We start from the raw sequence: 27,905 nt of genomic DNA on the forward strand, positions 1-27,905 counted from the left end.
TGATAAATGTGAGTAATTCCAAAAGATCTTCTTTGCCCTAACCCTTTCTGCTTTCCTTGTGTGTGCGCGTGCGTGCGTGCGTGTGCGTGTGCGTGTGTGTGCGTGTGCGTGCGTGTGTGTGTGTGTGTGTGTGTGTGCGTGCGTGTTTGATTTACAGAAAGCTAAACAACAACGAATTGGAGACAATACCTGATTTGGGTCCTTATGCTGCAAACATCACCACACTCATTTTGTAAGTACAAACTCCCAAGCTCCAGCGTTTTTTCTAGTGGTGGAAAGGAACATTTACCCAATGTGGTATTGCTAGTTTTACTTCAGCAAAAATCTGGTGTACTTATTATTCCACTACTCAACATTTCTACGTAGGGGTGTTGACTAGCGAGTCATGAGAGTCTTGGCCTAGCGTGGAGGCTAATCCTCCGCCAGGGTTGTCATTGCTGGTTAAAGTAGTGAGCTGGGAAGCTACACCCCCTCACCTTCTCTCTCTCTCTCTCTCTCTCTCTGTCTCTCTCTCTCTCTCTCTCTCTCTCTCTCTCTCTCTCTCTCTCTCTCTGTCTCTCTCTCTCTCTCTCTCTCTCTCTCTCTCTCTCTCTCTCTCTCTCTCTCTGGAGACTAACCCATTTGGCTGAGTTTGTTCCCAGACAGGGCAGTCTGAGACATGGCAGCTAGCCCCAGACATGTCACATGGTTATAAAACAAATGGCTTCGACATAAATGGAATTGTTTTGTTTGGTACTAGTAGCTGTCGGGACGGCAAATCTGTGATTAATGGCATTTTTGATTTTTTTCCCCCTCCTGCTGATGTGATTGTTAATTAATTGTATGCTGACAAATGACACGAGAAAAGATTTGCCCTCTCGTTTATCTTATTTGTTATTGGCTCAGAAGTGTATTGTGCAATCTGCTTTCAAATCAAACTAAATGTCAATGTCAGGAGTCTGAACTTTTTTATTTGCTTTTCTCTTGTGGTGCGGCGTCTCTCCCATAAAACAATTGATGTAAAGTTATTGTAGAAGAATGCATCTGTCTACCAACGAGATGAGGCACACTCCCCAATCAAGCCTGAACTTGACAGCCTGTAACACTAGAGAATGCATCAGCGATAGGGCAATCAGCCCGTCGGCTATTGTCAATTTGTTTTCACACTTGGTGGAGAAGCCTCCAGAGAAGCCTCCCCTTCTGTTAGATATTTCTTACCAGCAGAGGAAATGTATGGTGTTTTTGTAATTTAACAAGTTAATCCCTATATACTTTGTTGACCCGGTTCCCCCAGGGTTCTGTTCTGGGTCCCTTCCTTTTCCCTTCCACACCAAATCTCTTTGCCAAACGTTTGCCTCTTTTCACTGAACGTCTATTATGTCATGTCTAGAATAGGGACACTAGAGTTCATGTGGTTAAAATGAGCTTGTCCATGCAATAGAAAAGCTTAGGCAAAAGGCACGACTTTTGATTTGATTGTCTTGCAGATTTGCGTCTTTAGAAATCTAGTGTTTGCACTGGGTTTAATATGAACCATGATGTGTGGAGTGTGGGCCACACATGAAGCACTCACACTACTATTCAGCCTCTCGATGCCAGTATTATGGAATAGGCAGAGACAGTTATTTTTGGAGCGGTGAAAGTGCTCCCAATAGACAGGTATGTCCGTGGGTATGTCAGTCCGTGGGTGGGTGGCTGGCTGGCCGTTTCCGTAGCCTGGCAATACCTTGAGTGGCCACACACAACACACTAGTTAAAGGAGGGGCGCTGTTTTGTGCAGGCCAGGCACACTCACCACTCACTCACAGACACAGTTTACAGTTTACAGTTTAGGCATTTAGCAACACAACTCAGATTCACCGCTCCACTTCGAACCGAGGTTTGATTTTTCATAGATGTACAGCACATGAGCTTTTAATTCACTTGTGATCTTTCATTTGTGCTCAGTTAGACTTTAGTTACACCTGGATGAATCAGTAAATGACGAGGCAAATGGAGTTGAAGACACTTATTTGAAGTTGGTGGTTGGTTGTGCTGTAATACAGTGGTTCTCAAACTTTTTAGATCAAGACCCAAAAGAGAAATTAGACTTTTGCCCGTTCTATGACTAGTGAAAATGGCAGATCTACAAGCTCAGTCACAACGCTGTTTGGGAAACAGTGCTTTAATACATGATATCTTGGGAAGAAGCACATCACACACAGGTCAGTTGTAAAGTAGTTCTGTGTCAAATACAGTGATCAGACCATAGTTCTATTCAAGATAAGAGAGAAGCTGCTTTTTGTTGCAAGGACCAATCTGTAGAGATAGAGATGCACCATGTTATCTTGACTCATCTAATATGCAGAATGTCTTTGACGTTTTATAATTATGCAGCATGTCAGAACATATCAAAAGCTGAACAACATGATAACAATGTAGGATGTAATTCTTTAACATGATTCCTCCGCGTCAGACCAGATGGACAGAAAGGTCACCGGAGTTTGTGGACATGACTGTGCCTTTTTCACAGTGTCTCACCTCATGTTCTTTAATCTGTGATTATGCCTTCTAGGAATGTCACATAAAAATAGCTCCAACAGTGAGATACTTCCGGGGCTCCAATGCTTCAAGCCTGTTTTCTTGTTGGCTTATTATACCACACAAGTTCATATGTGGGTTTCAGAGTAGTGCACTCTCATACACATAGCCTACATTCCAGCCTTCTCAACGTGGGTATTTTTGTCTCCCAACCCGATCAAAGTTTCACATCTCAGATACATGCTATAAAGTTTTTCTGGCTTTTTGAAGATCAGAAGCCTCTTCTTCATGAGCATTTTGCAATTGCCTTGTGTTTTGCCCATGAGTACTGCCTGCTCAGCAAGTCATGCAACTCTCGAATGGGGGAATTTAAACGTGGAGTCACTTTTTCTGGTGGTGCTCTTTTGGTTGAGCACAGCATTTGCGTGTATGTGTGTGGTATTTCCTATTGGAAAAAGAACAGAGTTTTGAGAAGACATCTGATGACTCGTTTTTCTACTGCGGCGCCTGTAATGAAAACCAGGGCTGCGTTTGCTGTGCACACAACGACGCCATATATAAAAACAATTGCACACATTTCACTCAAATGGCTGATCATCTTAACACATTGTGCACATTTTACTGTAAACTCTTTAGCTCATGAAGCTGTTGCAAACAATATGAAATATCAACTTAGCAGGCAAAAGTGCCACATACCAAGCAATGCAAAGTCAGTGGAGAGGCTGTAGAATGACAGGGTAAGTTGTAAAACAAACATTGCTTTCAAAAAGACATCCCGTGTTCTTTGTGTTGCTACTTTCATCGGTACAAAACAAGAAACAACGCATTAAATGAAGCATGTTAGTGTCTGCCCCTGAGAGACATTATGTTTAAATTCACAAAGGCTGTTTTGGTCAGCTTAAAGTGATTACAGGCGGTATCTTGGAAGCCACATTTGCCACTGTGTTGGCAAAGGGATCGTACTTGAGGTTCCCGTCCGTCTCCGTAGAGAGACGTACACAGAGATTCAGCTCCTCCGAATTTCTAATCAGTGCTGAAATCTCCGGATCATTTGTTAAAGACCCTCCCCCTCCCCTGAACACAGTGCAAGGGATTTCATGGCGAGAGGGGTTAACCCCCTTCATAAATTCCTGGGAAATTGTTCAATTAATTAAGATGATCACGACTCAATTACTACCAGCTGCAGGGTTATTGCCGTTTGTTTTTACTCCGAGCCGTGAGGTCAAAGGAGTCGGCAAGAGCTGCCGCTATGTCTGACTGGCTGTTTGAATAAGTGGTATTCGATACCCAAAGGCCCTTTTCTTCCCTCTTCTCCCTCCAGCCCAGAGAAACTGAAGGAGGGAGAGAAATCCTGGAATACGTTCAACTGGATGGAAAAATGTGACTGCACCACCTAATCTAAAAAAGGGGGGTGGCTGGCTGGCAACGCGTGTATGTGCGCCCGGCCGCGCACGCCGGTGCGTGCGTGCACTTGACTCATGCTCGTTTACCTCAAAATGATTTCCCCCTAATCTGAAGAATTGTGTTTATATCAACATTGGTCATATTTCTCTAGAGAAGGCTATAATTATCACAGCAGAAAATAGATTTATTTGTGATTTGGCTTTTTCTTCTTCTTTTTTTTATGTGTAGAGACTTTCAAACCGGCAACATCATGGACTGGGGTGCCTTATATCAGTGGTTCGCAAACCTTTTAGCTCGAGACCTAAAAGAGAAATTAGATGTTTGCCCAGGACCCAAACTATTGAAAACAGCAGATCCACAAGTTCACTACGCTCACGACGCGTCGCTTCGTGAGCTTGTAGATCGGCTATTTTCTTAGATTCTTCTTTTATTTATTCGTGAAATTACTTGAATTGAAAAATTGATTTTTTTTTATAATTCATGAAAGATGTTGCCTTTTTGGAATGTTTTTGGAAAATGTTTTGAAATAAATAATAATATAGCAAAAACATTAGACCGTAAATGTGTCCACGACCCACAAATGGATGCCGACCTAGTGTTTGGGAAACAGTGCTTTATACTACCTGCCTCTATTTTAAAGAATGCCACCTGTTAAGTTGTTAATACATGTTAAGATGCCTTAGCTATATTTCTGATGTATGTTTGACCTGAAACTAGGAGAACCGTCAGCATGACTGACAGGCAAGCCCTGAAACCATTATAGTAATGAGTGCATAATCACCTTATCTGAGGGAAAATTGGTTGAACAAATTTGAAGTGTGTGCACAGTCAAAAGTGGACAATACCTCACTTGTTTGTTTGCGGAGATGGCCTGGCCTGCCAACATTCAAGATAAACAGATTATCACTTGGAAAGTCTCGGTGTTCCAGAAAGCACTGCTGTGCAGTGACAGCAGTGCTTTCTTTTGAGAAAGTAGCAAGTACTCAAACTTGATTTGGCTGCAGATGTTAAAGTGTTAGTTCACCTATTTTTGACATAAAGCTGTGTGAAATACTTGCCATTAAAACAGTGGTTAAAAATGTATTAATTGATTACCAGAGTCCCGTGGTCAGAGTTCTGGTCAGTTTTAGATGAATATTAAGTAGTTCCAATGGGGTGGGGGCCATTTGGCGTGGCCCAATCATTGAAAATAGATTAAGCCACAAAACTAGCGTCATTTGTATTGTTGGCCTATTTCTACCATATAGAGCGAGGTTTCGTTCTGATCAGCTGACTGCAAAGCACCTTGTTTTGGTGAAATACGTTGCAGCGGCGTAGTGATACTGGACACAAAAAATAGTACCATGTGACAGAGGGGTCAAAGTTGAACGAAAGTTGGTCTATTTGGTAGAAATAGGTCAACAATACAAATGACGCTAGTTTTGTGGATTCATCTATTTTTAATGATTGGGCCATGAGCCCCTGCCAAATCACCGGAACTACTTTATATTCATCTAAAACTGACCAGAACTCTGACCACGGGACTCTGGTAATGGATTAATACATTTGTAACCACTATTTTAATGGAAAGTATTTCACACAGCTTCATGTCAAAAATAGGTGAACTATCACTTTAACTAGAAAAGTGCACTCCTCTGAGTGCTCAGTGCTGATCACTGCCAGGCAGGGTTGCCTACCCAGGGCTACGGCTGTCACGATTATGGCATTTTACATGACGATACATTTTCTCTCAAATAATTGCGATTAACGATTTAATTGTGTTTTTGTCGTTGACAATTACATTTCCGTTTGGCTTTTAGGCTTTGAATTACACATGGTAGATATGACACATATTAAGCTAAATATACAAAGAAATTACTGACATATTTGACAACTTTATACTTAAAAAAAGAACATTGATAGTGGAAATAGCCGATCTACAAGCTCACAACGCGTCGCATCGCGACGCGTTGTGAGCTTGTAGATCTGCTATTTCCACTATTTTTGACATGGAAACGATTATGACGATTATGAAAAATAATCACGATTATGTCAAATAATCACGATTTCCACGATTATGTAATAATTGTGACAGCCCTACCCAGGGCCCGCAACATTTGGAAAGAAGCCAATTGGAATGGAATCTGCTCAACTGACTGATACATCTTGATCATATGTACCGATTTGTGTGTGTTTTGCACAAAATGTTGAAGTAGTAGCAAAAAGTGTGTTTTGAAGAAAACGTGAAATGGTGGAAAGAATGTCCGGGGCCTATATGTGGAGTTGCATCACGATCCAAGGAATCTATTATTATAATATTTTGATTGTACGACCGTTATAGAACCACCATGAGACCATTTGGAAAGATTTCGGGCAGAGGTACTTTCTTTGCCTATACCGAGAATATGCGTGTAAAAGTTTCACGCCGATAGGTTCAGCGATGCCGGAGATTAGTTGTTCACAGACAGACGGGAGCGAGAACATAATCCCTCGCCTTCGGCCGTTCCAGCCTCCTGGCGGAAGGTGATTTCAGAGTTTCAGTCGATGATGGGCATTATGTTATCTTCTGAAGATACAGTAGCTCTACATGCTATCAACAGCCACTCGCTTTCCCGTTGGTCTAGTAGTGGACCATAATCCTGTTCACTGTCCTCCGTTCTTATCTGTCTGGTGGAGTTTCCCCCTGCTGACTAGTGTGAGCCATGTTTTTCCAGATGGCCTTGACCACAGTCTACTAAGGGTCCTCCGGGGGGTTTAAAAGGCGCTGACATGTGCGGTCTGTCTATGTGTTCACATGGCCCAGGTTTTTGAGTAATTATGAAATATGAAGTTCACTTGAGGTATGGCCGTGTTGGTTTGTGGAATGGTTTTACATTAAGAGAGAATCTTATATTATGTCTGCTCCATTGTGTTGGAAATTCTTCTCACTCATCCTTTCATATAAGATTCATGAACGAATAATGTGTTTAGTGCAACATGAATAATGTCCTTTGGCCTCACAGAATATGTAGCGGCCTGGTCTTGGCCTCATGCCCAGAGGGTTGGTCTCACACAGCTGGCCAGATGTTAGCGGGGGAGGGAATGGGTAATGGCTGTAGAAGAAGCATGGATATCCCAGCATCTCGCCACAACCCACCATATCACACCTCTTGACTGGATCTAGTCTTCTTGTGGGAGGGGGAATGGACATCAAGCCAGCACATCGTGCTGCTGACAGTTGCTCTCCAGCGGGCCCCCTTCCTCTCTGGTGGGGCTCCCCTCAGAGAAACTGGAAAGACAGGTTCTTTTTTTTCTCACCAGAGAGCCCTCTTTCTCTCAGCGACCAGTCAGGGGAACATGAAAGCTGAGATCCAGGTGGTGTGCGCCCCTTTTGTTTGGGACCACAGAGGCTGTGGTGCGTGGAAAGCCTTTTGCAAATCTCCAAACAAAAGAGCTGCTTGTACCAGTTTTACTGTAGATATTTTGCCCGCGTTTTTAAGGCTAATTCATCGTTTATCTCACCACCCTTTTGACAAGTGTCGCTTGACATAAAATAAAAAAAAAGAAATCAAACCTCGGTTCGAAGTGAAGCGGTGAATCTGAGTAAAAAATTGTCTGGAGAGCCAAATTGTCATGTGAAGCTCGACTATATTAGGACTACTGAATATAGCTATGAACTCTGTATATACATTCGGTTCGAAGTGAAGTGGTGAACTTTTATTCTCTGTGTTCTAGAGCTTCAGAATTCAGAATTCTGAATGATTGGACATTTTTAATCATCCAATCATCAGACCGGGATGGACACTACACACATATTCTGGACGTACGGGACAGATAAAACCTGTTCATTCTGGACTGAAATGACCATATATGGACATGAGGGGACACACATGGGAGGGACACACATTTACGGACAGATAAAACCTGTTCATTCTGGACTGAAATGACCATATATGGACATGGGGGGGACACACATGGGACACACATTTACGGACAGATAAAACCTGTTCATTCTGGACTGAAATGACCATATATGGACATGAACGGGACACATAAAGCCACTCCTTGGAAGCGGCTTTCACCGCTTCAAAAAACATCATAAAAGCTGTAGCCTTTACTGTAGTAATTGAATTAGAAAACATATAGAGGAATGAAGAACACACATGTTCAGCCATATGGATTAACCCATTTAGGCCTGAACACATTATGACGCAATATTTTATGCTTTAACTATTGAAAAATAGCAGATATACAAGCTCTCAGCGCGGCACCGAGTGCCGCGCTGCGAGCTTGTAGATCTGCTATTTTTGAAAAATCATGAAAATTAGATTTTTGACCCGATTACATAAGTGTCTTTTGAATCCTTCTAAGATTTTTTGAAAAACCGATGTTTGTATATGTCAACAATCTGGTTTGCCATCGTCAAAGAAAAGGTCCTTTTCACTTAACTGGAGCTCAGTTAATCTGTTCTTGAGAGACTACTATGTCAGTGGTGCTCAAACCTTTTCACGTGAAGGACCCCCAAAATGATATGTATTTGGCCACGGACCCCCATTTCAAAATATCTAGTTCCAGGGACCACCCAGAAGCAAAATTTGAGTTACAAACGTTCGCTTTGAAAATACATTATATTCAAAGATTTGCACACATTTTCACAACTTTAAAAAAAATAGTAGATCTACAAGCTCGCAGCGCGGCACTCGGTGCCGCGCTGTGAGCTTGTATAGCTGCTATTTTTTAATAGTTAAAGCATCCACTAATTTTAGGCCTAAATGGGTTAAAGTCTGTGGGTTATAGCCTGGGAACCCTTACCCGTATTGTCTTCCACTGGCATAGAACCAAGCTTGACTCAAGGCTTTGCCAGGGGCAAGGCAGAAAAAGGCATGCTCTGGCAGGTTTTATCCTTATGCTACCCAAACACCCTGTCAGACTCTCCAGCCTTCCTTCCATCCATCCATCCATCCATTCATCCATCCATACACCCCATCCATCCATCTGTTTTTTTTTTTTTTTTTTTTGCTCCCAGGTTGAGCTGACGGATGCATCTTACCCATGTTTGTTTGAATGTTAAGGGTGCCAAAGGGTGTAGCTAGATGGTGAGCCCTGACTCAAAGGAAGTATGCATGGCTCAAGGAACTGAGTCATGTGGAAAATAAGTCAAAGTTACCTCTGTATTGCCACCCTCTTAAATGGGCGAGATAGTGTTTCACTGATGTGTTTAGCCAGAGATAAAGTGATGCATTGAATAGATATAGAATGTATTGGGCCTGGAGCCTGGGGACTGGGCGATTATTAGCCAATGTTGTTACACTTCCTCGTTTTTATAACCTGTAAGCTGATGTGTGAATGTTGTTCATATAGTCATTTACTTTACACTACAGTTTATCATCGAGCGGAAACCTTGTATGTCCATGTCCATTGTCCTAAACCGTTACTTTTGGAATGGAAGAAAGAACCAGTGTAGTTATTATTTACTCACTGGCTCTTGTTAATTATTTTCATTGTTTACTAATGGATGTTTAGAATGTTTAGAATTATTAATAGGCTAACTAGTGATGGGAGTGAGTGGGAGCCAGGACGGAGGAAGAGAGAGAGAGATGAGAGAGGGAAGGAGGGACTTCATAGATTTTGCTGCAGCAATATCGTCACTCGTTTCCACACTACAGGAACACTGCTAGTTCTCTACCCCGCTGTGCGCTGATTTTCAAGCAAGTTTGATATTTTCTCCTGTCGGGTGGGTTGTAAAAAAGGTCGTAAAAAAGCTAATTAACATATCGGCGGGCACTTCCACACGACACGAGAAAAACTGTGCCTCGTGAGCGATATTGGGCTGTTTCTCGTCACAGTCATAAATTCCTCAAATGCCACAACATTGCGTACGAATTCTGTTATTCTGTGGGGGCCCTAAGCTACTCTTTGCTTCTTTTGCCCAACACTGTCATACGATGAAGTATAGTGCACAACAGGGCATTAATTTATGAAAAAAAAACATAAAAAGAGGAAAGAAATACGGACAGAATTTCTGCCCGACAGCAATGTTATTCAACCTGCTCCTAAACCCCCCAACGGTACTCGTTTTGTCAGTAGAGTCATTGTTTTTTAATTAAAAGCATGCTTCTTTACTTAGACCCAAAGTACAAAGTAGATTCCCACCCCCACCCCTCTTTGTCCCAATTGTTCTTTTTAACCAGGAAGACAAAATATGAAATGAGAGTCAAGTGGAGCTTGAGTGCTTATTATGTTATCAAAATGATACTCCTGTTGAGGATTAGACGACTGGGAAATCGGATAAGGTGCCTTTGTTGAACCATTATGGACAACACCGCATTAATAAATATAATTAACCCATTTAGAACGGGTACACATTATTTTATGCTTTAACTATTGAAAAATAGCAGATATACAAGCTCACAGCGCGGCACCGAGTGCCGCGCTGCGAGCTTGTAGATCTGCTATTTTTGAAAAATCGTGAAAATTAGAATTTTGACCCGATTCTATAAGTGTCTTTTGAATCCTTCTAAGATTTTTTGAAAAACCTATTTTTTCTATGTCAGCAATCTGGCTAGCCATCGTCAAAGAAAAGGTCCTTTTCACTTAAATGGAGCTCAGTTAGTCTGTTCTTGAGAGACTACTGTGTCAGTGGTTCTCAAATGTTTTCATGTGAAGGAAGGACCCCCAAACTGATATTCATTTGGCCACGGACCCCCATCTCAAAATATCTAGTTCCAGTGACCACTCCCAGAAGCAAAATCTGAGTTACAAACGTTCGCTTTGAAAATACATAATATTCAAAGATTTGCACACATTTTTACGACTTTTTCAAAAATAGCAGATCTACAAGCTTGCAGCGCGGCACTCGGTGCCGCGCTGTGAGCTTGTATATCTGCTATTTTTCAATAGTTAAAGCATAAAATAATGATACACAATAATGTGTACCCGTTCTAAATGGGTTAATATCCTAAACAACCCTCTGGGTGAACACAGAGAAACCTGTAAAACTGTATCTGGGGTGGAGAGGGGACAACTACAGCTCATTCTGGTTAGCTAGGTGTAGGGGTTCAGGGGTGTCGCACCAAATTCTGGGCCCTGCCTGGGTACAAGGATTCACTTCAACTATTTTGTGCTTTAAAGGAGCTATAGTCAACTTTTTCTTGAAAAACGGATGCTAAAATAAAAATAATGTTTCGAAACATATTTTATAAAAAAATAAGCTTCATATATGTGTTTCTATTCAAAAGAATGCCCACAAAAAGTGTAAAATAATGATAAAATAATCATTTTGGCCATTGTCAGACCGACACTTTGTTTACATTCTAGTCAATAGACTAGGATGTAAACAAAGTGTCGGCCCTACAATGAAAAAGTTGACTATAGCTCCTTTAACTATTGAAAAACGCAAGCTTGTAGATCAGCTATTTTTTTGAATCTTTGAATATTTCAAATCCTTCTAAGGTTTTTTGAAAAACCTATGTTTCTATGTATGTCAGTGGTGCTCAAACCTTTTCATATGAAGGACCCCCAAAATGATATGTATTTGGCCACGGACCCCCATCTCAAAATATGTAGTTCCAGGGACCCCCCCCAGAAGCAAAATTTGAGTTACAAATGTTCACTTAAAAAATACATACATTCAAGGATTTGCACACATTTTCATGACTTTTCAGATCTACAAGCTCGCAGCACGGCACTTGGTGCCACGCTGTGACCTTGTATATCTGTTATTTCTCTATAGCTAAAGTATAAAACAATTAAGGCCCCTCCACCTTGAGCCCTAGTAACTCAGTCCCCCCCCCCCCCCCCCCTTGTGACGCCCCTGGGTGGGTTGTCAGGGGGCAGTAACCATTGCAATGAATACTGAAAACGAGGCCTGTAGTCTGGTGCACTGGAGGGAATTCCTGCCCCCCTCCTCCTTCTTTCTCTCTCTCCTCTCTCTCTCTCTTGCTCTCACTCTCTCCCTCGCTCTCTCTCTCTACCAGTCTCTCTCATACACAAAGAGGGCACTGTACAGGCACTGTTTATAACCGAGCAGTCCCTGCACTGCAATTTAGGAGGCGTGCAGCTCAGGAAATTGCTGGCCTCTGCCGAGGCATGCTTTCACTGAGGGAATGGTATTCATCAGCCGAGTAATTGGCAGGTTATTTTTTTTAAATACCTTGTTAGTAATTACCTTATAAACAAAATAACACGTCCCTAAAGCCAAACGGCTGTTTTGACCTGTTGCAAAGAAGAACAGTGACATTGATAATGGTTAGCTGTGTGCCACTGCTGCGCCCCCCCGACCCTACCCCACCCCCCCACCCCCACATGACATTGACATTCAGACGCTGTCGCTTTTAAGAGAGAGCGTCTCGCCGTCTTAACGTTTGAGGAGAAACACGTTACAACGTTCAACAACAACGACGGCAAAAATACTGAAGCGGCTTCTTTCACACTGGGTGGTACGCTGCATTAGCTTAGCACGCGTGTGAGATTTTTCTAATTTTTGTTAATACCACGAGCTAATTGACTGGCTTGGCTGTTGTTTGTGTGTCTGGGAACATAAAACTGCTGTCCTTGCGCTAGTCAAATACACACTGTTTTTGGTCATTCATTGGAGCGATGGTGTCTGTATTTTCAGAGCAAACAACAGGATCACCAAGATTTCTCCCGAGCGGCTGAGGCCTCTGCTGGCGCTGGAAACGCTAGACCTCAGCAATAACAACATTGTGGACATAAAGGCCGACTCCTTCCCAGCTCTACCTCTCAAGAACCTGTGAGTTTCACCGCTTTTCTTTTTTTTTTCTACCTAAATGTATACAACAATTATAAATTGTGGTGAATTTAATTAAAACTAAAAACATGGAGGGGGGCCTCATCTGGGCTCACACTGAGATACTGCTGCGTGCTACATTACAACCACCAACAATAGCTCTTGCATCCTTTACTTGTCTCGTCCTCACTGCTTTTATCTCTTTAAAGTATTAAACTTGCGGCGGCAGTGGCTCAGGGGTAGAGTTGCCGTCTTAGAACAGGGAGGGTTCCCGAAGGGTTCCCAGTTCGATTCCAGGCTCCCCCAGAGTTAGCGTCGAAGAGTCCTTGAGCAAGACTCTGAACCCCTAGTTGCTCCCGATGAGCTGGTTGGTGCCTTGCATGGTTTCCTCCGCCATCGGTGTATGAATGTGTGTGTGAATGGATGAACGTAATGCACAATCTCTGCAAAGCGCCAAAGGCGCTATATAAATTCACCATTTACCATTTAAATGCACCATTTAACTCATACCCCGCCATTTGCAAATACCTTCGTACTTTCATATGCCTCTGTCTCCATAGACTTCCATGCAATTCATAGTGCACTGATAATGTCATGTCCATGCCTAGATCATGCACCACGTGTGTGTACATTGCTCACAGCTTTCAAACAAAAAAATCCGAATGGAAATCCGTTCAGGCATTCATGAACTAGCAGCCATTATGTTTTCCTAAAATGTAAACAAAGATGGCTGCCATGTTTGAAAGATGGGGTTGCTATGGGGGTTAAACATGCAATTTCGCGATTGCTATCATGCCTACTACATTTTTTGGGGTCCAAATTTTTTTTTTTTTTTCAAAAACTGGAAATTCTCTGGACTATCGGGCCTAGCAGGGAATGAGTTAAAGTTGTTTTTCTCTATTTTCTCTCCATTCAGCTTCCTCAACAACAACCGCGTTTCGGCGCTGGAGACGGGCTGCTTCGTCAACCTGTCCAACAGCCTGCAGGTGCTCAGGCTTAACCGGAACCGCCTCTCCACCATACCGGCCAAGATCTTCCAGTTGCCCAACCTCCAGCACCTGTAAGTAGGGCTGTCACGATTATTACATAATCGTCTAATCGCAATTATTTGACATAATTGCGATTATTTTTCATAATCGTCATAATCGTGAATGTTGAAAATGTTTCATATATATATTATTTTAAGTGAAAAATAGTGGAAATAGCAGATCTACAAGCTCACAACGCGTCGCATCGCGGCGCGTTGTGAGCTTGTAGATCGGCTATTTCCTATCAATGTTTTAAGTAGAAAGTTGTTAAATATGTCCATAATTTCTTTGTATATTTATTTAGGTTATGTGTCATATCTACCATGTGCAACTTCAAAGCCTAAAAGCCAAACAGAAATGTAATTATCAACGACAAAAACACAATTAAATCGTTAATCGCAATTATTTGAGTGACAATTAATCGTCATGTAAAATGTCATATCGTGACAGCCCCACCTGTAAGCCACCGTTTTGCATCTGAACAACTTGCGTCGTCCACGTCTCTGTTTCCCTGTAAACAAGGCTTCGAATTCATAGCGGCCACAGCTGAGTGGGTGGATAGGCTATCTGGGAATCGAAAGGCAGCTCGCCCTGTTGCTGACAGTGGTGGGAAAAGTACTCAAATGGTTTCCTTAGGTAAAAGTATCAATACAACAGTATATAAACAACAATATAGAAATACCCTGCTACACAGAAAAGTCTGGAATTCTAAATGTACTTAAAGGGTAAAAATATTATTTAATTATTTTTTGTCAAACGATGATGTCACCGGTAGGAAGGATTTGACAGCTCTCCTATGAGACCCAGACTGAATAGAAAAAAATTGTGCTATTTTATCATGAACATTAGTGAGGACCTATTATATGAAGACAGGTTGAAAAGTGGTGAACTACTCCTTTAAGTAAAAGAATGTACTTAAAGTACCAAAAGTAGAAAGTACTCCTTATGCAGAATGTCCCATTTCATGTTTTCAAATGTATAAAAATCTATTCAACATAGCAGATCTGCAGGCTGACAAGGCGTCTCGATGCGACGTATTGTGCGCTTGTAGATCGTCTATTTTCAAATGCCCGAAATGTATATACTTTAGGTCTGAAGTGGTTAATGTATGTTTAGTAATAATAATTGTTTTGTAATAATAATCTAAAACTACAAAGTAACTAGTAACTAAAGTGTTCAAATAATTGTAGTGGAGTAAAATGACAATATTTGCCTCTGAGATGTAGTGGAGTAGAAGTAAAAGTATTGGAAATACTCAAGTAAAGTACAAATACCTCAAACATTTACCTTCCACTACTGGTTACTGATTTTCCCTCTTGGGATAATAAAGGTATCTAGGCTATGTGTGCGCTCATCAGAGACGTCTGAGCAGCCATCTGTTGGGTGAAGCTGTTTTCTGGTCCCAGAAAATACTGCCTTTCACTGATGCTCAGTGATTGTACTTTTGGCAGAGCCCACTGTCTTTGCTGTCTTTTGCTTACAGTGGTCAGTTTTGCTCTCCTCCGTACTCATTGACTTGGCTATAGTATTGACTTCCGAGTCTCTCTTTGACGTCTCGCTGGCCACCCTTATAAGTAGAACGTACTGGCTGATCGCTATCATGGTGAAAAAAAAACACTTTAGGGCAGGGGTCTTCAACGTTTTCAGGCCAAGGACCCCTTGGTCGAGAGAGAGATGAAGCAGGGACCCCCATAACCTGTTCATAGATTCCATATAGTTTCATTGTTTGACAGCACAATCATCAGTGTATTTTGGATTCATGTCAATTTGTGTTTGCAGATATTTAACCACTTGTTGTTTGCAGATATTTAACCACTTGAACTGTCAATACAATAGCAGATCTACAAGCTCACAACGCCTCGCGCTGCGAGGCGTTGTGAGCTTGTAGATCGGCTATTTTTGGCTAAAGTTCTCCTAATATGGACGCTAGTGGTTAATATAAAAAAGGAGAAAAAACGTTCTATCACACAAAGATTTGGAGGATCCCCTGTAGTATCTCTGAGGACCCCCTAGGGGTCCCGGACCCCCTGTTGAAGACCCCTGCTTTAGGGTTTTTCTTTAGAAGTTATGATGGATGTGAATGTGTCTTGTCTTCCAGAGAGCTGAGCAGGAACCGGGTGCGAAGGGTAGAGGGCTTGACGTTCCACGGTCTGCATGCTCTTCGCTCCCTGAAAATGCAGAGAAACGGCCTTAGTCGTCTGATGGACGGAGCCTTCTGGGGTCTGAGCAACATGGAGATTCTGTAAGAAATGCATAATACACACATGTATACATACCCATTTGTGTCACTCCTATCCTCACTGTGAAGAAATCACTTTTAAAAATCACGTAAGCTCTAGTAGTAGTATATACTTTGTCGTACCAAGAATTGCGAACATGGCTACTCTACAAGCTCACGATGCATTGCATTCTCCCTGAGGTGAATTAACACCCAGGATTTTTCCCGTCTCTTCATAGAGGACGCATTTGAAAAGGTTCAAGTTTGAATTTATTGTGCACAAGCAGGGACGTACAGAGAATGTTAGAGAGGCAGGGGCTGAAATTTCAGCCCTTGCACGCCTTCTCTGCACGTCTAAAAGGGCCATTTTGGTGAAAATATAAAAAATAGCCGACCTCCAAGCTCACGACGCGTTGGAGGTTGGCTATTTTCAATGCTTGGCTTCTATGCAGAGAGGACAATTCTTTCAACATAAAATCAAGTTCAGGAGAGTTTGGACAAGGCAATTCTCTTGAATGCTGCCTTCAGCTATGGCATGGAAATAGGACATTTGCCAAACTGCATTCATGGTCTGGAGAGGGCACTTTTTTACACATGGATAAAAGGGCAGGGGCTCAAGCTCCCTTTGATGTCTATGTGTGCGCATGCCTGTGCACAAGTACATAAGAGTAAAACATATTCTTTTTTGTTCAGCTTCCTTCAGACAAGGTAGCAGCATAGGTAATAACAATTCACCCTTTGTCAAGTCCCGCCCGTTGTCCCGCCCCTCTTCGCACCCATTGGTTGCTGTGTCTTTGTGGGACACTCGGTGGGACACTCCATCCATTACCATTGTAATTCAGTTGCTTCGTATTGTTATTCTGTGTGTTCAATTCTCATTTCAAACTTGGTTTCAGTAAAATGGAGCTGCTCAGTGGCAGTGTAGTGACTCAGCATGTTTTTAAATATTTGTATTTCTCCAAGAATTATGTTTTAGCAAATTCAACATAAAAAAGGCGGAACCAGGGTGGGACAAGGCAGATAGAGCTTGCTGGTTGGTCAGTCAGGGACCAACCAGAAGGCTAACAAAGGGTGAATTGTGTGCGCGTGTGTGTGCTTTCAGGCAGCTGGACTACAACAACCTGACGGAGGTGAGTAAAGGCTGGCTGTATGGCTTGCTGACGCTGCAGCAGCTCCACCTGGCTCACAACGGCATCAGCAGGATTCGACCCGACGCCTGGGAGTGCTGCCAGAAGCTCAGTGAGCTGTGAGTGGCCTTTCTCTCTCTCTCTCTCTCTCTCTCTCTCTGTCTCTCTCTCTCTGTCTCTCTCTCTCTCTCTCTGTCTCTCTCTACCCCCACACCAGGGACGTGCTGGCCATTGGGAAAAGCAGGACAACTCCCGAGCGGCCCGTTCATTCCCGGCCGGTCCAGGCCGCGGCCATTAGTTAAGAAATAAAAATAAAATTTCGGCCTTCGTTCCATTTTGGGGGCTGGGCGGCCAACAAAGTAAATCGTCGCTGTCTGGCAGAAACCTCGTATCTCCAAATTTCAAATTTGTACATTTCTTTCGCAAAGCAAAGCCATGCTTCATCATACAAGGCCGTCGCACAAAAGTAGTGAAAACAGCAGATCTACAAGCACACAACGCCTCGCGGTGCGAGGCGTTGTGTGCTTGTAGATCGGCTGTTTTCACTAGTTTAAATCATTTTTAAAATGATAAATACAAAACAAACGGTTTTGGACATACAAGGTTTCCACCCGAGAACGACAAAATATAACTCATGTACAGTAATTGGCCCACTGGCTTGTCACTTGTCATGATCTGAAATGGCAAATCTTTGAGTAGCAGCAGCGCTATAGAGAGAGATCTCTCTCTCTATAGCGCGCAATGAGGGCCTCTCCAACTCTTTTTCCCGGGCTGAATCAGGGGCCCAGCGCGTCCCTGCCCCACACACACTCTTTTTTTTTTCTTGTCTTCCCCGCTCTAATTTTTTCCTCTTTCATGTTCCATTTACACTCTGAACCCCCGACACTTCTCTCTGTCACCCGCTTGCACCCTCTCCCGCCCTTCCTCGCGCGGTACACACGCACACCCGCGCGTGCGCACACACACACACACACAGTGCTTTCTGTTATCCAACGGCAAGAGTCTGTGCCCAAGTCTGTGTGCCTGCCAAAAATGTTTTGCACACAAACATTTTTTGCTGCCCTCTTTTTTTCCATGCACATGCATGGGGTGGCATGGAGCGAGGGTTATGTTTGTTTGCCTGCGTGCGCGAGGTGAGGTCCGTCTTTCACAGCTAGAGCGGGTCTCCAGCAACAAGTAAAGTGGCAGCAGTAACTGATGAGATTCCCTTTGTTGTTTCCGTTGTTTATGGCAATGCTCAGATAGTCAGTCAGCCATGTTCGCTTGTTTTTCCGAAAGGGGGAGGGGTCGTTGTGTGTTTTTCTCCACCTCTGCCCTTATCGCATGAACCTGAGCGTAAACAAAAAATGCCTTTTTTTCCTCTGGGTGCATGCCCTGCTGTCTTAACCCATTTAGAACAGGTACACATATTGTGTATCATTATTTTATGCTTTAACTGTTGAAAAATAGCAGATATACAAGCTCACAGCGCGGCACCGAGTGCCGCGCTGCAAGCTTGTAGATCTGCTATTTTTGAAAAATCTTGAACATTAGAATTTTGACCCGATTCTATAAGTGTCTTTTGAATCCTTCTAAGGTTTTTGGGGGAAAAAGAACTATGTTTCTATGTCAGAAATCTGGCCAGCCATCGTCAAAGAAAAGGTCCTTTTCACTTAACTGGAGCTCAGTTAGTCTGTTCTTGAGAGACTACTATGTTAGTGGTTCTCAAATCTTTTCATGTGAAGGACCCCCAAAATGATATGTATTTGGCCACGGACCCCCATCTCAAAATATTTAGTTCCAGGGACCACCCAGAAGCAAAATTTGAGTTACAAACGTTCGCTTTGAAAATACATACAGTATATTCAAAGATTAGCACACATTTTGACGACTTTTTCAAAAATAGCAGATCTACAAGCTCGCAGCGCGGCACTCGGTGCCGCGCTGTGAGCTTGTATATCTGCTATTTTTCAATAGCTAAAGCATTCAATAATTCTAGGCCTAAATGGGTTTAATGTTTTGCATGTTTTCAACTAAAGTTTACTTTGCGACGATATTCAGTACAGTAAGGCCACTGATCGAAGCAGTTTTCTTAATGGTTTTGTTTTGTTTTCTTGTTTTGTGCAGCTTTAAAGGACCTACACCATGAATTTTCACTTTTTCTATTTTAAAACCTTTTTTTGGGGTCCCACTGGCACCTTCTATCCTCACAAAGTCCTATTTCTGACCGTTGTGTCTTTCTCTGGTTTTGGGCAGACAGAGATGAAAAGCTTTCCACGGGTTCTCAGAACAGTGCTGTTCTGAGAGTTGACGAGAGTGACGTCACTCTCGGATTAAAAAAAAAAAAAATTCAAAAAAATTTTTTTTTTCAAAACTTTTTTTTTTCAAAACTTTAAAAAAAAAAAAATGCAATGCAGCCAAAAAAACATTTTTTTTCAAAAACATTTTTTTTTCAATTTTTTTTTTCAAAACTTTTCAAAAAAAATTCTTTTTCAACTTTTTTTTTCAAAAAACTTTTTTTTCAAAAACTTTTTTTTTTCAAAAAACTTTTTTTTTTTCAAAAAACTTTTTTTTTTCTGGAAAAACCCCACTAGATGCGCCCCTGAGCAAACAGAGGCCGTTTTGGTATTGCAGCTGGAGAGCCTCATTATAGTAGAGCTAGAAGAACAAACAAAAAGAATGGTCAGAGTGTTTTTTGAGGGTTAAAACCTGTCTAAGACTCAATTTTGAGCATATATTTATACAAAAAATATAGTTTTAAAAGCATGGTGTAGGCCCTTTAAGAGATTTGTGGTCATTATTTCTCTCATCCTAACATCTTTCCTGTAAAAAGAAGTTTCAGTGTTTTGATTTGTAGCTTTTGTGTCTTGTGCCTTAGAATGTGATTTCTTACAGTCCTATTCTCTCTCTCTGTGTCTCTTGGCACTCTACAGGGATCTGTCTTCAAACCATCTGTCCAGACTTGAGGAATCTAGCTTCATGGGCCTCAGCATGCTGGATGAGCTTCTTATAGGGAACAACCGTGTTAGCTTCATCGCAGACGGAGCTTTCCGAGGCCTCTCCCATCTACAGACGCTGTGAGTCACATTAAAAATCAAACCTGGTTCGAAGTGGAGCGGTGAATTTAAGCAGTTCCAGGTCTATGTTTTAGATTCAATCAATCCACTTGTGTTTCACGTAACTGTGACTGCTCCTCCACTCCACTTCTGCTGCGGTGAACAGTAGTCTATGTTAGAGATGGGACGTTCGCGAACGAATTGAGTCCTTTGAGCGGCTCTTTGAAATGAACGATGGGATCCGGTTCGCACTATAGGGAGCCGTTCCGAACGGCTCTTTGAAAGGAACAGATCCCAGAGAACCGGCTCACTTCAAAGAGACATAAATCCCATCAGCCTCCATGCATCCGGGCGGAGGGGAACTCAATTCGATAGGTACCGAAATGTTGTGTAACTGCTGTGCGCACGTGTGTGTGTGTGGTAAAATCGCGCATGCGCAGATCCTCTTCAAACTTGACTGGACAGACTTGTACTAGTGAGGACAGACTAGTGAGGACAGACACACATTACTGCCTATAGCGGAGCTGCTGTGTTTCACACACCGCTCCAAAAAAAACACAATGGTACTCTCATTTGAAAATAAGCAATTGTAAAATAGCAATTCCAACAATTCTAGCACTTATAAAACCATATATAAAAGTGTTGTCAAACACAAGCACCATTTTCCAGTTTAACATATAACGTGGAGCGTAAAACGCATGTGCACGGGGCCTCACTAAACAGTTAGCACACCATAAATGCTGGTGCCTCTCACATATCCCCCACCATCAATCCTCTGCTCCAGTGGAAATATTCTGCCTGATTTGTTGTTGGTATGTGAAAGAGATTAACGTGTTGTGGTCTCTCTCCACACATTAAAAAAAAAGGGGAAAAAAAAAAAGAAAACTCTTAGAAGCACGACTCTGACCTCAACAAGCCAGAGTCCCCCCCTCCCTCCCCCACCCATCCCCCAGCCCTTCTTCCCACAGAGAGGCTCCGTAACATTTCCCCTGGTTGGGGCTCTTAAATGGAACCAAATGTGAGCTCTGCTAGTGAGGTCACCAGAGGGCAGGTGTGTAGCTGGGTGGACGGGGATAGCTTGAGGCCTTCAGCACCGCTTTCTGTTCCCACTCCCAGCCCTCCTCAACCGCAATCAGTTATACCAGGGGTCTTCAACGTTTTCAGGCCAAGGACCCCTTAGCTGAGAGAGAGTTGAAGCAGAGACCCCCCCCCCCCCCCCCCCCTCTACATGTTGTATAAATGTGTGACGCGGATTTTCAGCGATTTCATAGATAGATTCATAGCCGATCTACAAGCTCTCAACGCCTCGCAGCACGAGGCGTTGAGAGCTTGTTGATCTGCTATTTTTGTCTCGGAATATGGATGCGAGGGTTCAAGTTGTTAATTTAAAAGAATTATCCTATCACACAAGGATTTGGCGGCCCCCCCCTATAGTAACTCTGAGGACCCCCTAGGGGTCCCGGACCCCTTGTTGAAGACCCCTGAGTTATACTCATGTGGGAGGGGGCGTAGAAATGTGAAAGTATTAGGATAACTACAATGTAAACCCCCCTATTTTTTCTTTCTTTTAAAGATTTGGTCTGATTTCTTTTTTGTTATGGCCTGAAATACGTTTTGGCTTTTTAGTTGCCTCTGTCTAGATGTGGAAATGTGTTGGCTAACGGCTCCTTTGAAGGATGGAATGCATACCCAAGTACCAATCAGACTATGTTTATATACTCTCTCAGATTAAGTTATGACAGGAAGTAGCACACATGTTGTGTTGCAGCGCTTCCTTATAAAACGTTGTGCATGTGAAGGCCTTTTTATTTGTTTTTGCTGTGACACGCGGAAAAACTATTACAGACATGCGAAGTCCCTAAAAAAAATAAAAAATAAAAATAAAGAGAAAACGAGAAAAAACTTCCCCAGTGATGGGGGCCCATTCTGAATTTAGTCTCAAGACTTTTTCCCCCTTCACACGAAATGCAAAGCCACATAAGTTTTATTAACATCGCAAACGCAGTTGTTTTCTGGGTGTGGATTTTTACGATGCGGTCTGTCTTTGTTTCTGTGCAAAAGGGATCTCCAAAATAATGAAATCAGCTGGACCATTGAAGACATGAACGGACCCTTTTCTGCTTTGGACAAGCTGAGAAAACTGTGAGTTGGCGTGCTCTTTTCCAACCCCTTGGTGATGGGATGAACCTCGATAATCTGTGTATAATAGACTCTATTAAATAGAGGAATCTGAAACTGCAGAGATGCTAACATAAGTACACCGTTCGTTCCCAGGTTTCTGCAAGGGAACCAGATCCGCTCCGTGACCAAGAAGTCCTTCTCCGGTCTGGACACACTGGAGCACCTGTAAGTGACCCGACATGTGTTGCGTTCTCATCGATTGTTTTCTAAAATACATAGCTGTAAACTAAGCAGGGTGAATCTCAGACGCCTTAGCAGAGCTTGTTTGTGAGCACTGCATGCCCAACCTGTTTTCTACCACTCTTCCCGCTTTGAAGGGGAACTAAAGCTTCCATAAGTATCTTTATATGTCTGCCAGGCTATATTGATCACTGGGGCAACTGGAGAGAAGAGAAGTGAGAAGTGTGTGTGTGTGTGTGTGTGTGTGTGTGTGTGTGCGTGTGCGTGTGCGTGTGCGTGCGTGTGTGTGTGTGTGTGTGTGTGTGTGTGTGTGTGTGTGTGTGTGTGTGTGTGCAGGGGCGTCACACCAAATTCTGGGCCCTGGGTACAAGGATTCACTGCGGGCCCCCCATGAATGTTAACTATTGAAAATGCCACTCGGTGCCGCGCTGTGAGCTTGTATATCTGCTATTTTTGATTTTTTTTTGAAAATGTGTGCAAGAAACCTATGTTTCCATGTCAGTGATGCTCAAACTTTTTCATGTGAAGGACCCTCAAAATGATATTTATTTAGCCACGGACCCCCATCTCAAAATATTTAGTTCCAGGGACCCCCCAGAAGCTAAATTTGAGTTACAAATGTTCGCTTAAAAAATATTCAAAGATTTGCACACATTTTCACAACTTTTCAAAAATAGCAGATCTACAAGCTCGCAGCGCGGCACTCGGTGCCGCGCTGTGAGCTTGTATATCTGCTATTTTTCAATAGCTAAAGTTACTAGGGCCCCTCCACCTTGGGCCCTGGTAACTCAGTCCCACTTTCCTACCCCTTGTGACACCCCTGTGTGTGTGTGTGTGTGTGTGTGTGTGTGTGTGTGTGTGTGTGTGTGTGTGCGCGTGCGCGCGTGCGCGTGTGCGTGTGCGCGTGCAGTGTGCATGTGCACGCATACTTGCTTTTGCACATATGTGCCAGAGTGTGCTTGTGGTAGTCATGCAACAGCTGCATTTGATTCTAATTAACGTCTTTTTCCCAGCCTTGTCGGAGCTCAAAGGAGCCAAAGTAAAGCCTCTCCTGATGAACACAGCGCAGCGCTGCCCAGATGGCGCATTGTTCTCCAGCCCAGAACCTTTTCTTCTCTCCGATTGTTGACGTGTTGTTTGCAGCTTTGGAGTCTACCAAATATGCCCTTGCTCGGAAATATAGTTTACCCGTTTCTCCTTCTGGGCTCTCTCTCTCACAAGGTTTCTCATCAACCCTTTGTTTCTTCTCTCTCCTCAGAGATTTGAGTCACAACGCGATCATGTCTGTCCAAGGGAACGCCTTCTCCCAGATGAAGAAGCTGGAGGAGCTGTAAGTCACTACCTTAAAAGTCTCAGTCCTGAAACCTTCTCATTTTTAGTTAGTACACCTAATACCAAAGCTGTTCCTATGAATATTCTTTTTATGTTTATTTGACAGGGACAATACAAAACATAATGTATCAAGTTATAAAAACATGGAACTGTTGATGTGGGGTTTCTTCTAGCCAAGGCTAATTTGCGACCCCTGTCCCTAGCAACATTCCCAAAATTATAGTCATGAAAGCTATGACGTTAACACTGTAAAACGTACATAACATATTACTGTTCGCAGCTTTGGTTTGATTTGAACCAAAACGTTGCATTTCTTCTCTTCAATTCTTTAAATTCTTTAGCGCTCAGGATCATGTCTTGTGCCACCCACTAAGTCTAGTTCAACCTCACTAAAGTCATTCCAGTTCTGAGCGTTACTGAGGTATCGTCTTACCTTGCTCTCCTTCCAGGCACCTGAACACTTCCAGCCTGCTCTGTGACTGCCAGATTAAATGGTTACCTTTGTGGGTGGCAGAGCAGGCCTTCCTGCCCTACGTCAATGCCAGCTGTGCCCATCCCCAGATGCTGAAGGGCAAGAGTGTGTTCAACGTCAGCCAAGAAGAGTTTGTGTGTGGTGAGTGATACGCACGCACGCGCACACTTGTGTGTGTATATACGTGCGTGTGCGTGCGCACACGCACACGCACGCACACACACACACACACACACACACACACACACACACACACACACACACACACACACACACACACACACACACACACACACACACACACACACACATTCACACTAGCTAGCCTTAAACTGCTGCTTGTTAAAAACAGCCATTTATCCGTGACAGGTTTTCCATTTATGAACTGACCCAGATTGTTCAGTATTTCCCCCCCCCAAACTCCTGGACATCCTAATGAGCCCACATCACGAGGGGAACATTATGGAAACTAGCTCATGAAATTTTAAGTTTTGCTGTCAGATAAAACTACCTAACGATATAATTCAGTGGCGTTTTTCCCCTTAAATTCCATTTCATGAGCCATATTGGCCCATTTGCTGTAGATGTCCGCAACTTATTTCTGTTTTCAATAACTGAAATGCATTACTAACTCATTCTATTGTTATATTACATTATATAGCATATTACAGGGGTCTTCAACAGGAGGTCCGGGACCCCTAGGGGGTCCTCAGAGTTACTACAGGGGGTCCTCCAAATCTTTGTGTGATAGAAACTTTTTTTTTCTCCTTTTTTATATTAACCACTTGAACCCTAGCGTCCATATTCGGAGAACTTTAGCCAGAAATAGCAGATCTACAAGCTCACAACGCCTCGCAGCGGCTATTTTTGGCAAAGAGGTTTGGTGTAGAGGGGTAAAAAGAGCACACTATAAAGATTGAAAGGTGTATTAAGTATTGATTGTTCAAGTGGTTAAATATCTGGAACCACAAATTTACATGAACCCAAAATACACTGATGATTGTGCTGTCAAACGATGAAACTATATGGTATCTATGGGTTGAGGGGGTCCCTGCTTCGTCTCTCACTCAACTAAGGGGTCCTTGGCATGAAAACGTTGAAGACCCCCGGCATATTATATAATCTTTGTATAGTTAGAATGTCGCCAAATACCAGTTCTAGCGCATTAAAAATACCGTCTCCTTTTCAGACGACTTCCCGAAGCCTCAGATCACGGTTCAGCCCGAGACCCAGTCGGCCATCAAGGGCACCAACGTCACCTTCGTGTGCTCGGCGGCCAGCTCCAGCGACTCGCCCATGACCTTCGCCTGGAAGAAGGACAACGAGGCGCTGAACGACGCCGAGATCCACAACCAGGCCCACCTGCGGGCCCAGGCGGGGGGCGGCGGGGAGGCGGAGGTGACGGAGTACACCACCACCCTGCAGCTGCGCCACGTGGAGTTCTCCAGCGAGGGCAAATACCAGTGCGTCATCTCCAACCACTTCGGCTCCTCCTACTCCACCAAGGCCAAGCTCACTGTCAACAGTAGGTGGAGAATCTGTCTTCTCTAATATTATAAATCACCTCTTTCAAAAGATTTTCAACTCCCCCGAAAAAATCTATATATACAGGGTTCCCACGGTCATGACATTCCTGGAAATATTTTGAAATTAGAAAAATACTTTTCCAGTACTGGAAAAGTTTTGGAATTGATCAAGGGTCCTGGAAGGTCCTGGAAAAAATAGCTATGCATTGTCTTTGGTTATTGATTTTGTTAATACCTCTGAAATGACAAATTAAACATTGGCCAAATTGTCCAATATTAGAGGCAGAAATTGTGAAAATGGCCGATCTACATGCTCACAACGCCTCGCAACGCGAGGCGTTGTGAGCATGTAGATCTGCTATTTTCACAATAGAACAGTGTTATACAAAATTCCTCAACTCTTAGTGCTCGTCAGTCGTCAGGGTGCCGGGGTCCCCAGTTAAAACATGATTATTTCGGGGGTCACGGCCTGAAAAGGTTGAGAACCACTGGCATACACTACCTGTCTTTGGGCATTTCTAATAGGAGTAAGCCACCTGTTATTGAGCTGAATTATTGTTATATAGTCCTGGAAATTGGGTTAAATATTCTGGAAAGGTTTTGGAAATTAATTGGTAAAAATGTGTGGGAACCCTGTACATATACTAGTCCTTGCCCGTTCGAACATATGTGCTCCGAACCATGGGTTATGGGGTGTGCACAGTGTATGAGGGATTGAATGTAGGAGTCTCAGAAGCAATGTTGAAGAATCCAGACGTATCAGCTACCGGTATGTCAGCCATCTCCAAATTTGGGCACTGTTTCAGCATGCAGCTGTTACCATGACGGGGACTCATGCACAGTACAGGCGGCGGTATCACTGATGTCAGTCATCTCCATATTTGGGCACTGTTTAGTATCAGTGATGTCAGCATGCGTGTATATCAGACAGACATCAGACAAATTCCATAAATGAAAATTAATAATAATCAAGAATTCCCGCCGCGTTGTGAGCTTGCAGATCGGCTATTTTCACTATTTTTGGTCCCGGGAAAACGTCCGATTTTTTTTGGGGGGGGGGGATAATAGCAACGTTAATAGCAATGTTAGAATAATAGCTTTACCATAACCATTTAAGCCCTATTTATGTAGAATAGCAAAGATCGCAGCTATTCTTTATTTTATTTTTTTTACTTTTTTACCTATAATGACGCGCCTAAAGTAGGAACGCCAGGTTGAAAGTGGGGACCGTGAAGGTGGTCTGTTGTATTCAGCCCACTGACTATGACTCATGGTGTACTTGGCATTACTGACGACCATTTTCCAAAGCACAGAGCGGTTTGTTTGATTTTCGAGTAAGCCTTTGGGATTCCACAGTGCGGTAGTAGAATCAACTAGAAGAGGCTTTAAACTTACTTGGGATGGTTAATTCAGCACAATGGAAGTCCTGTATGCATTTAAAAAAAAAATCTAATGTTCATGATGACTTGTTAACAGCAACAGAATTATCAGCCAGAAAGGTTTATAACAACGTTTGAATTTAAAAGATATAATTCAATTAGCCCAATTCACGGCCCGCCCACTAAGCATCCCAAGGGTGCTGAAGTCACATTTTGAAGGGGTAAATCCTACCATAGCCTATGGAGTTAGGACAGAAATCGCAAATTTAATGCAATTTCCGAATAGTAAAGTATAAAATACGGCTAGCATGATCAAGAACACAAGATACTAAACGGCACAAAGCACTATAATTTACTTTACTGTTAGAAATAATGATTTGTTGGCTTTAAGTCCAGTATAGTTTCCCCTTCTAAATTGAAGTCAGCACCCGGGGAAAACTGAGAAACGGAAGTAGGTGGGCGGGCCGTGAATAAGGCTAATTCAAAAGCAAAAATAGTCGGCCGCAACCGTGAGTTGTAATCAATAGGCTATACGTGCTAACTTTGTATAACTTACATAGTGATTGACATTACATACAGCGAGTATAGTAACGATCGGTTAAATGCAGACAACACGTACATGTGAAAATATAGTGTGACAAAAAATATCCCCAAAGTATTGGTGTCCATATCAAACATATAATTTACCGAATGTCTGAGTGAGTGAGTGAGTGAGTGAGTGTCTCTGTGACGACACAGTATCGAAACGGGTTTCTTACATTGATGCTCCTACATCATGCAAGCACCAGTTAAAGTTACTTTCCATCCCTCATATACT

The 27,905-nt window shown here is 42.9% G+C and overlaps 1 protein-coding gene across 1 annotated transcript in view; it reads left to right on the forward strand.

Moving 5' to 3' along the window:
* The window catches only part of lrig3 (leucine-rich repeats and immunoglobulin-like domains 3), a gene marked incomplete at both ends in the record, with an annotated part of 40,999 nt that overhangs the window by 4,961 nt on the left and 8,133 nt on the right, over positions 1-27,905 (forward strand). The window contains 11 exons of the mRNA XM_080754399.1: positions 158-232; positions 12,479-12,613; positions 13,527-13,670; positions 15,737-15,880; positions 16,959-17,102; positions 19,896-20,039; positions 22,080-22,160; positions 22,293-22,364; positions 23,638-23,709; positions 24,161-24,324; positions 25,373-25,708. Coding sequence (XP_080610525.1) covers positions 158-232; positions 12,479-12,613; positions 13,527-13,670; positions 15,737-15,880; positions 16,959-17,102; positions 19,896-20,039; positions 22,080-22,160; positions 22,293-22,364; positions 23,638-23,709; positions 24,161-24,324; positions 25,373-25,708 — 1,511 coding nt within the window. The remainder of the gene's footprint in view (positions 1-157; positions 233-12,478; positions 12,614-13,526; positions 13,671-15,736; positions 15,881-16,958; positions 17,103-19,895; positions 20,040-22,079; positions 22,161-22,292; positions 22,365-23,637; positions 23,710-24,160; positions 24,325-25,372; positions 25,709-27,905) is intronic.

The sequence above is a fragment of the Nannobrachium achirus genome, assembly GCF_963921795.1.
Source record: "Nannobrachium achirus genome assembly, chromosome: 23".
Lineage (NCBI taxonomy): Eukaryota > Metazoa > Chordata > Actinopteri > Myctophiformes > Myctophidae > Nannobrachium > Nannobrachium achirus.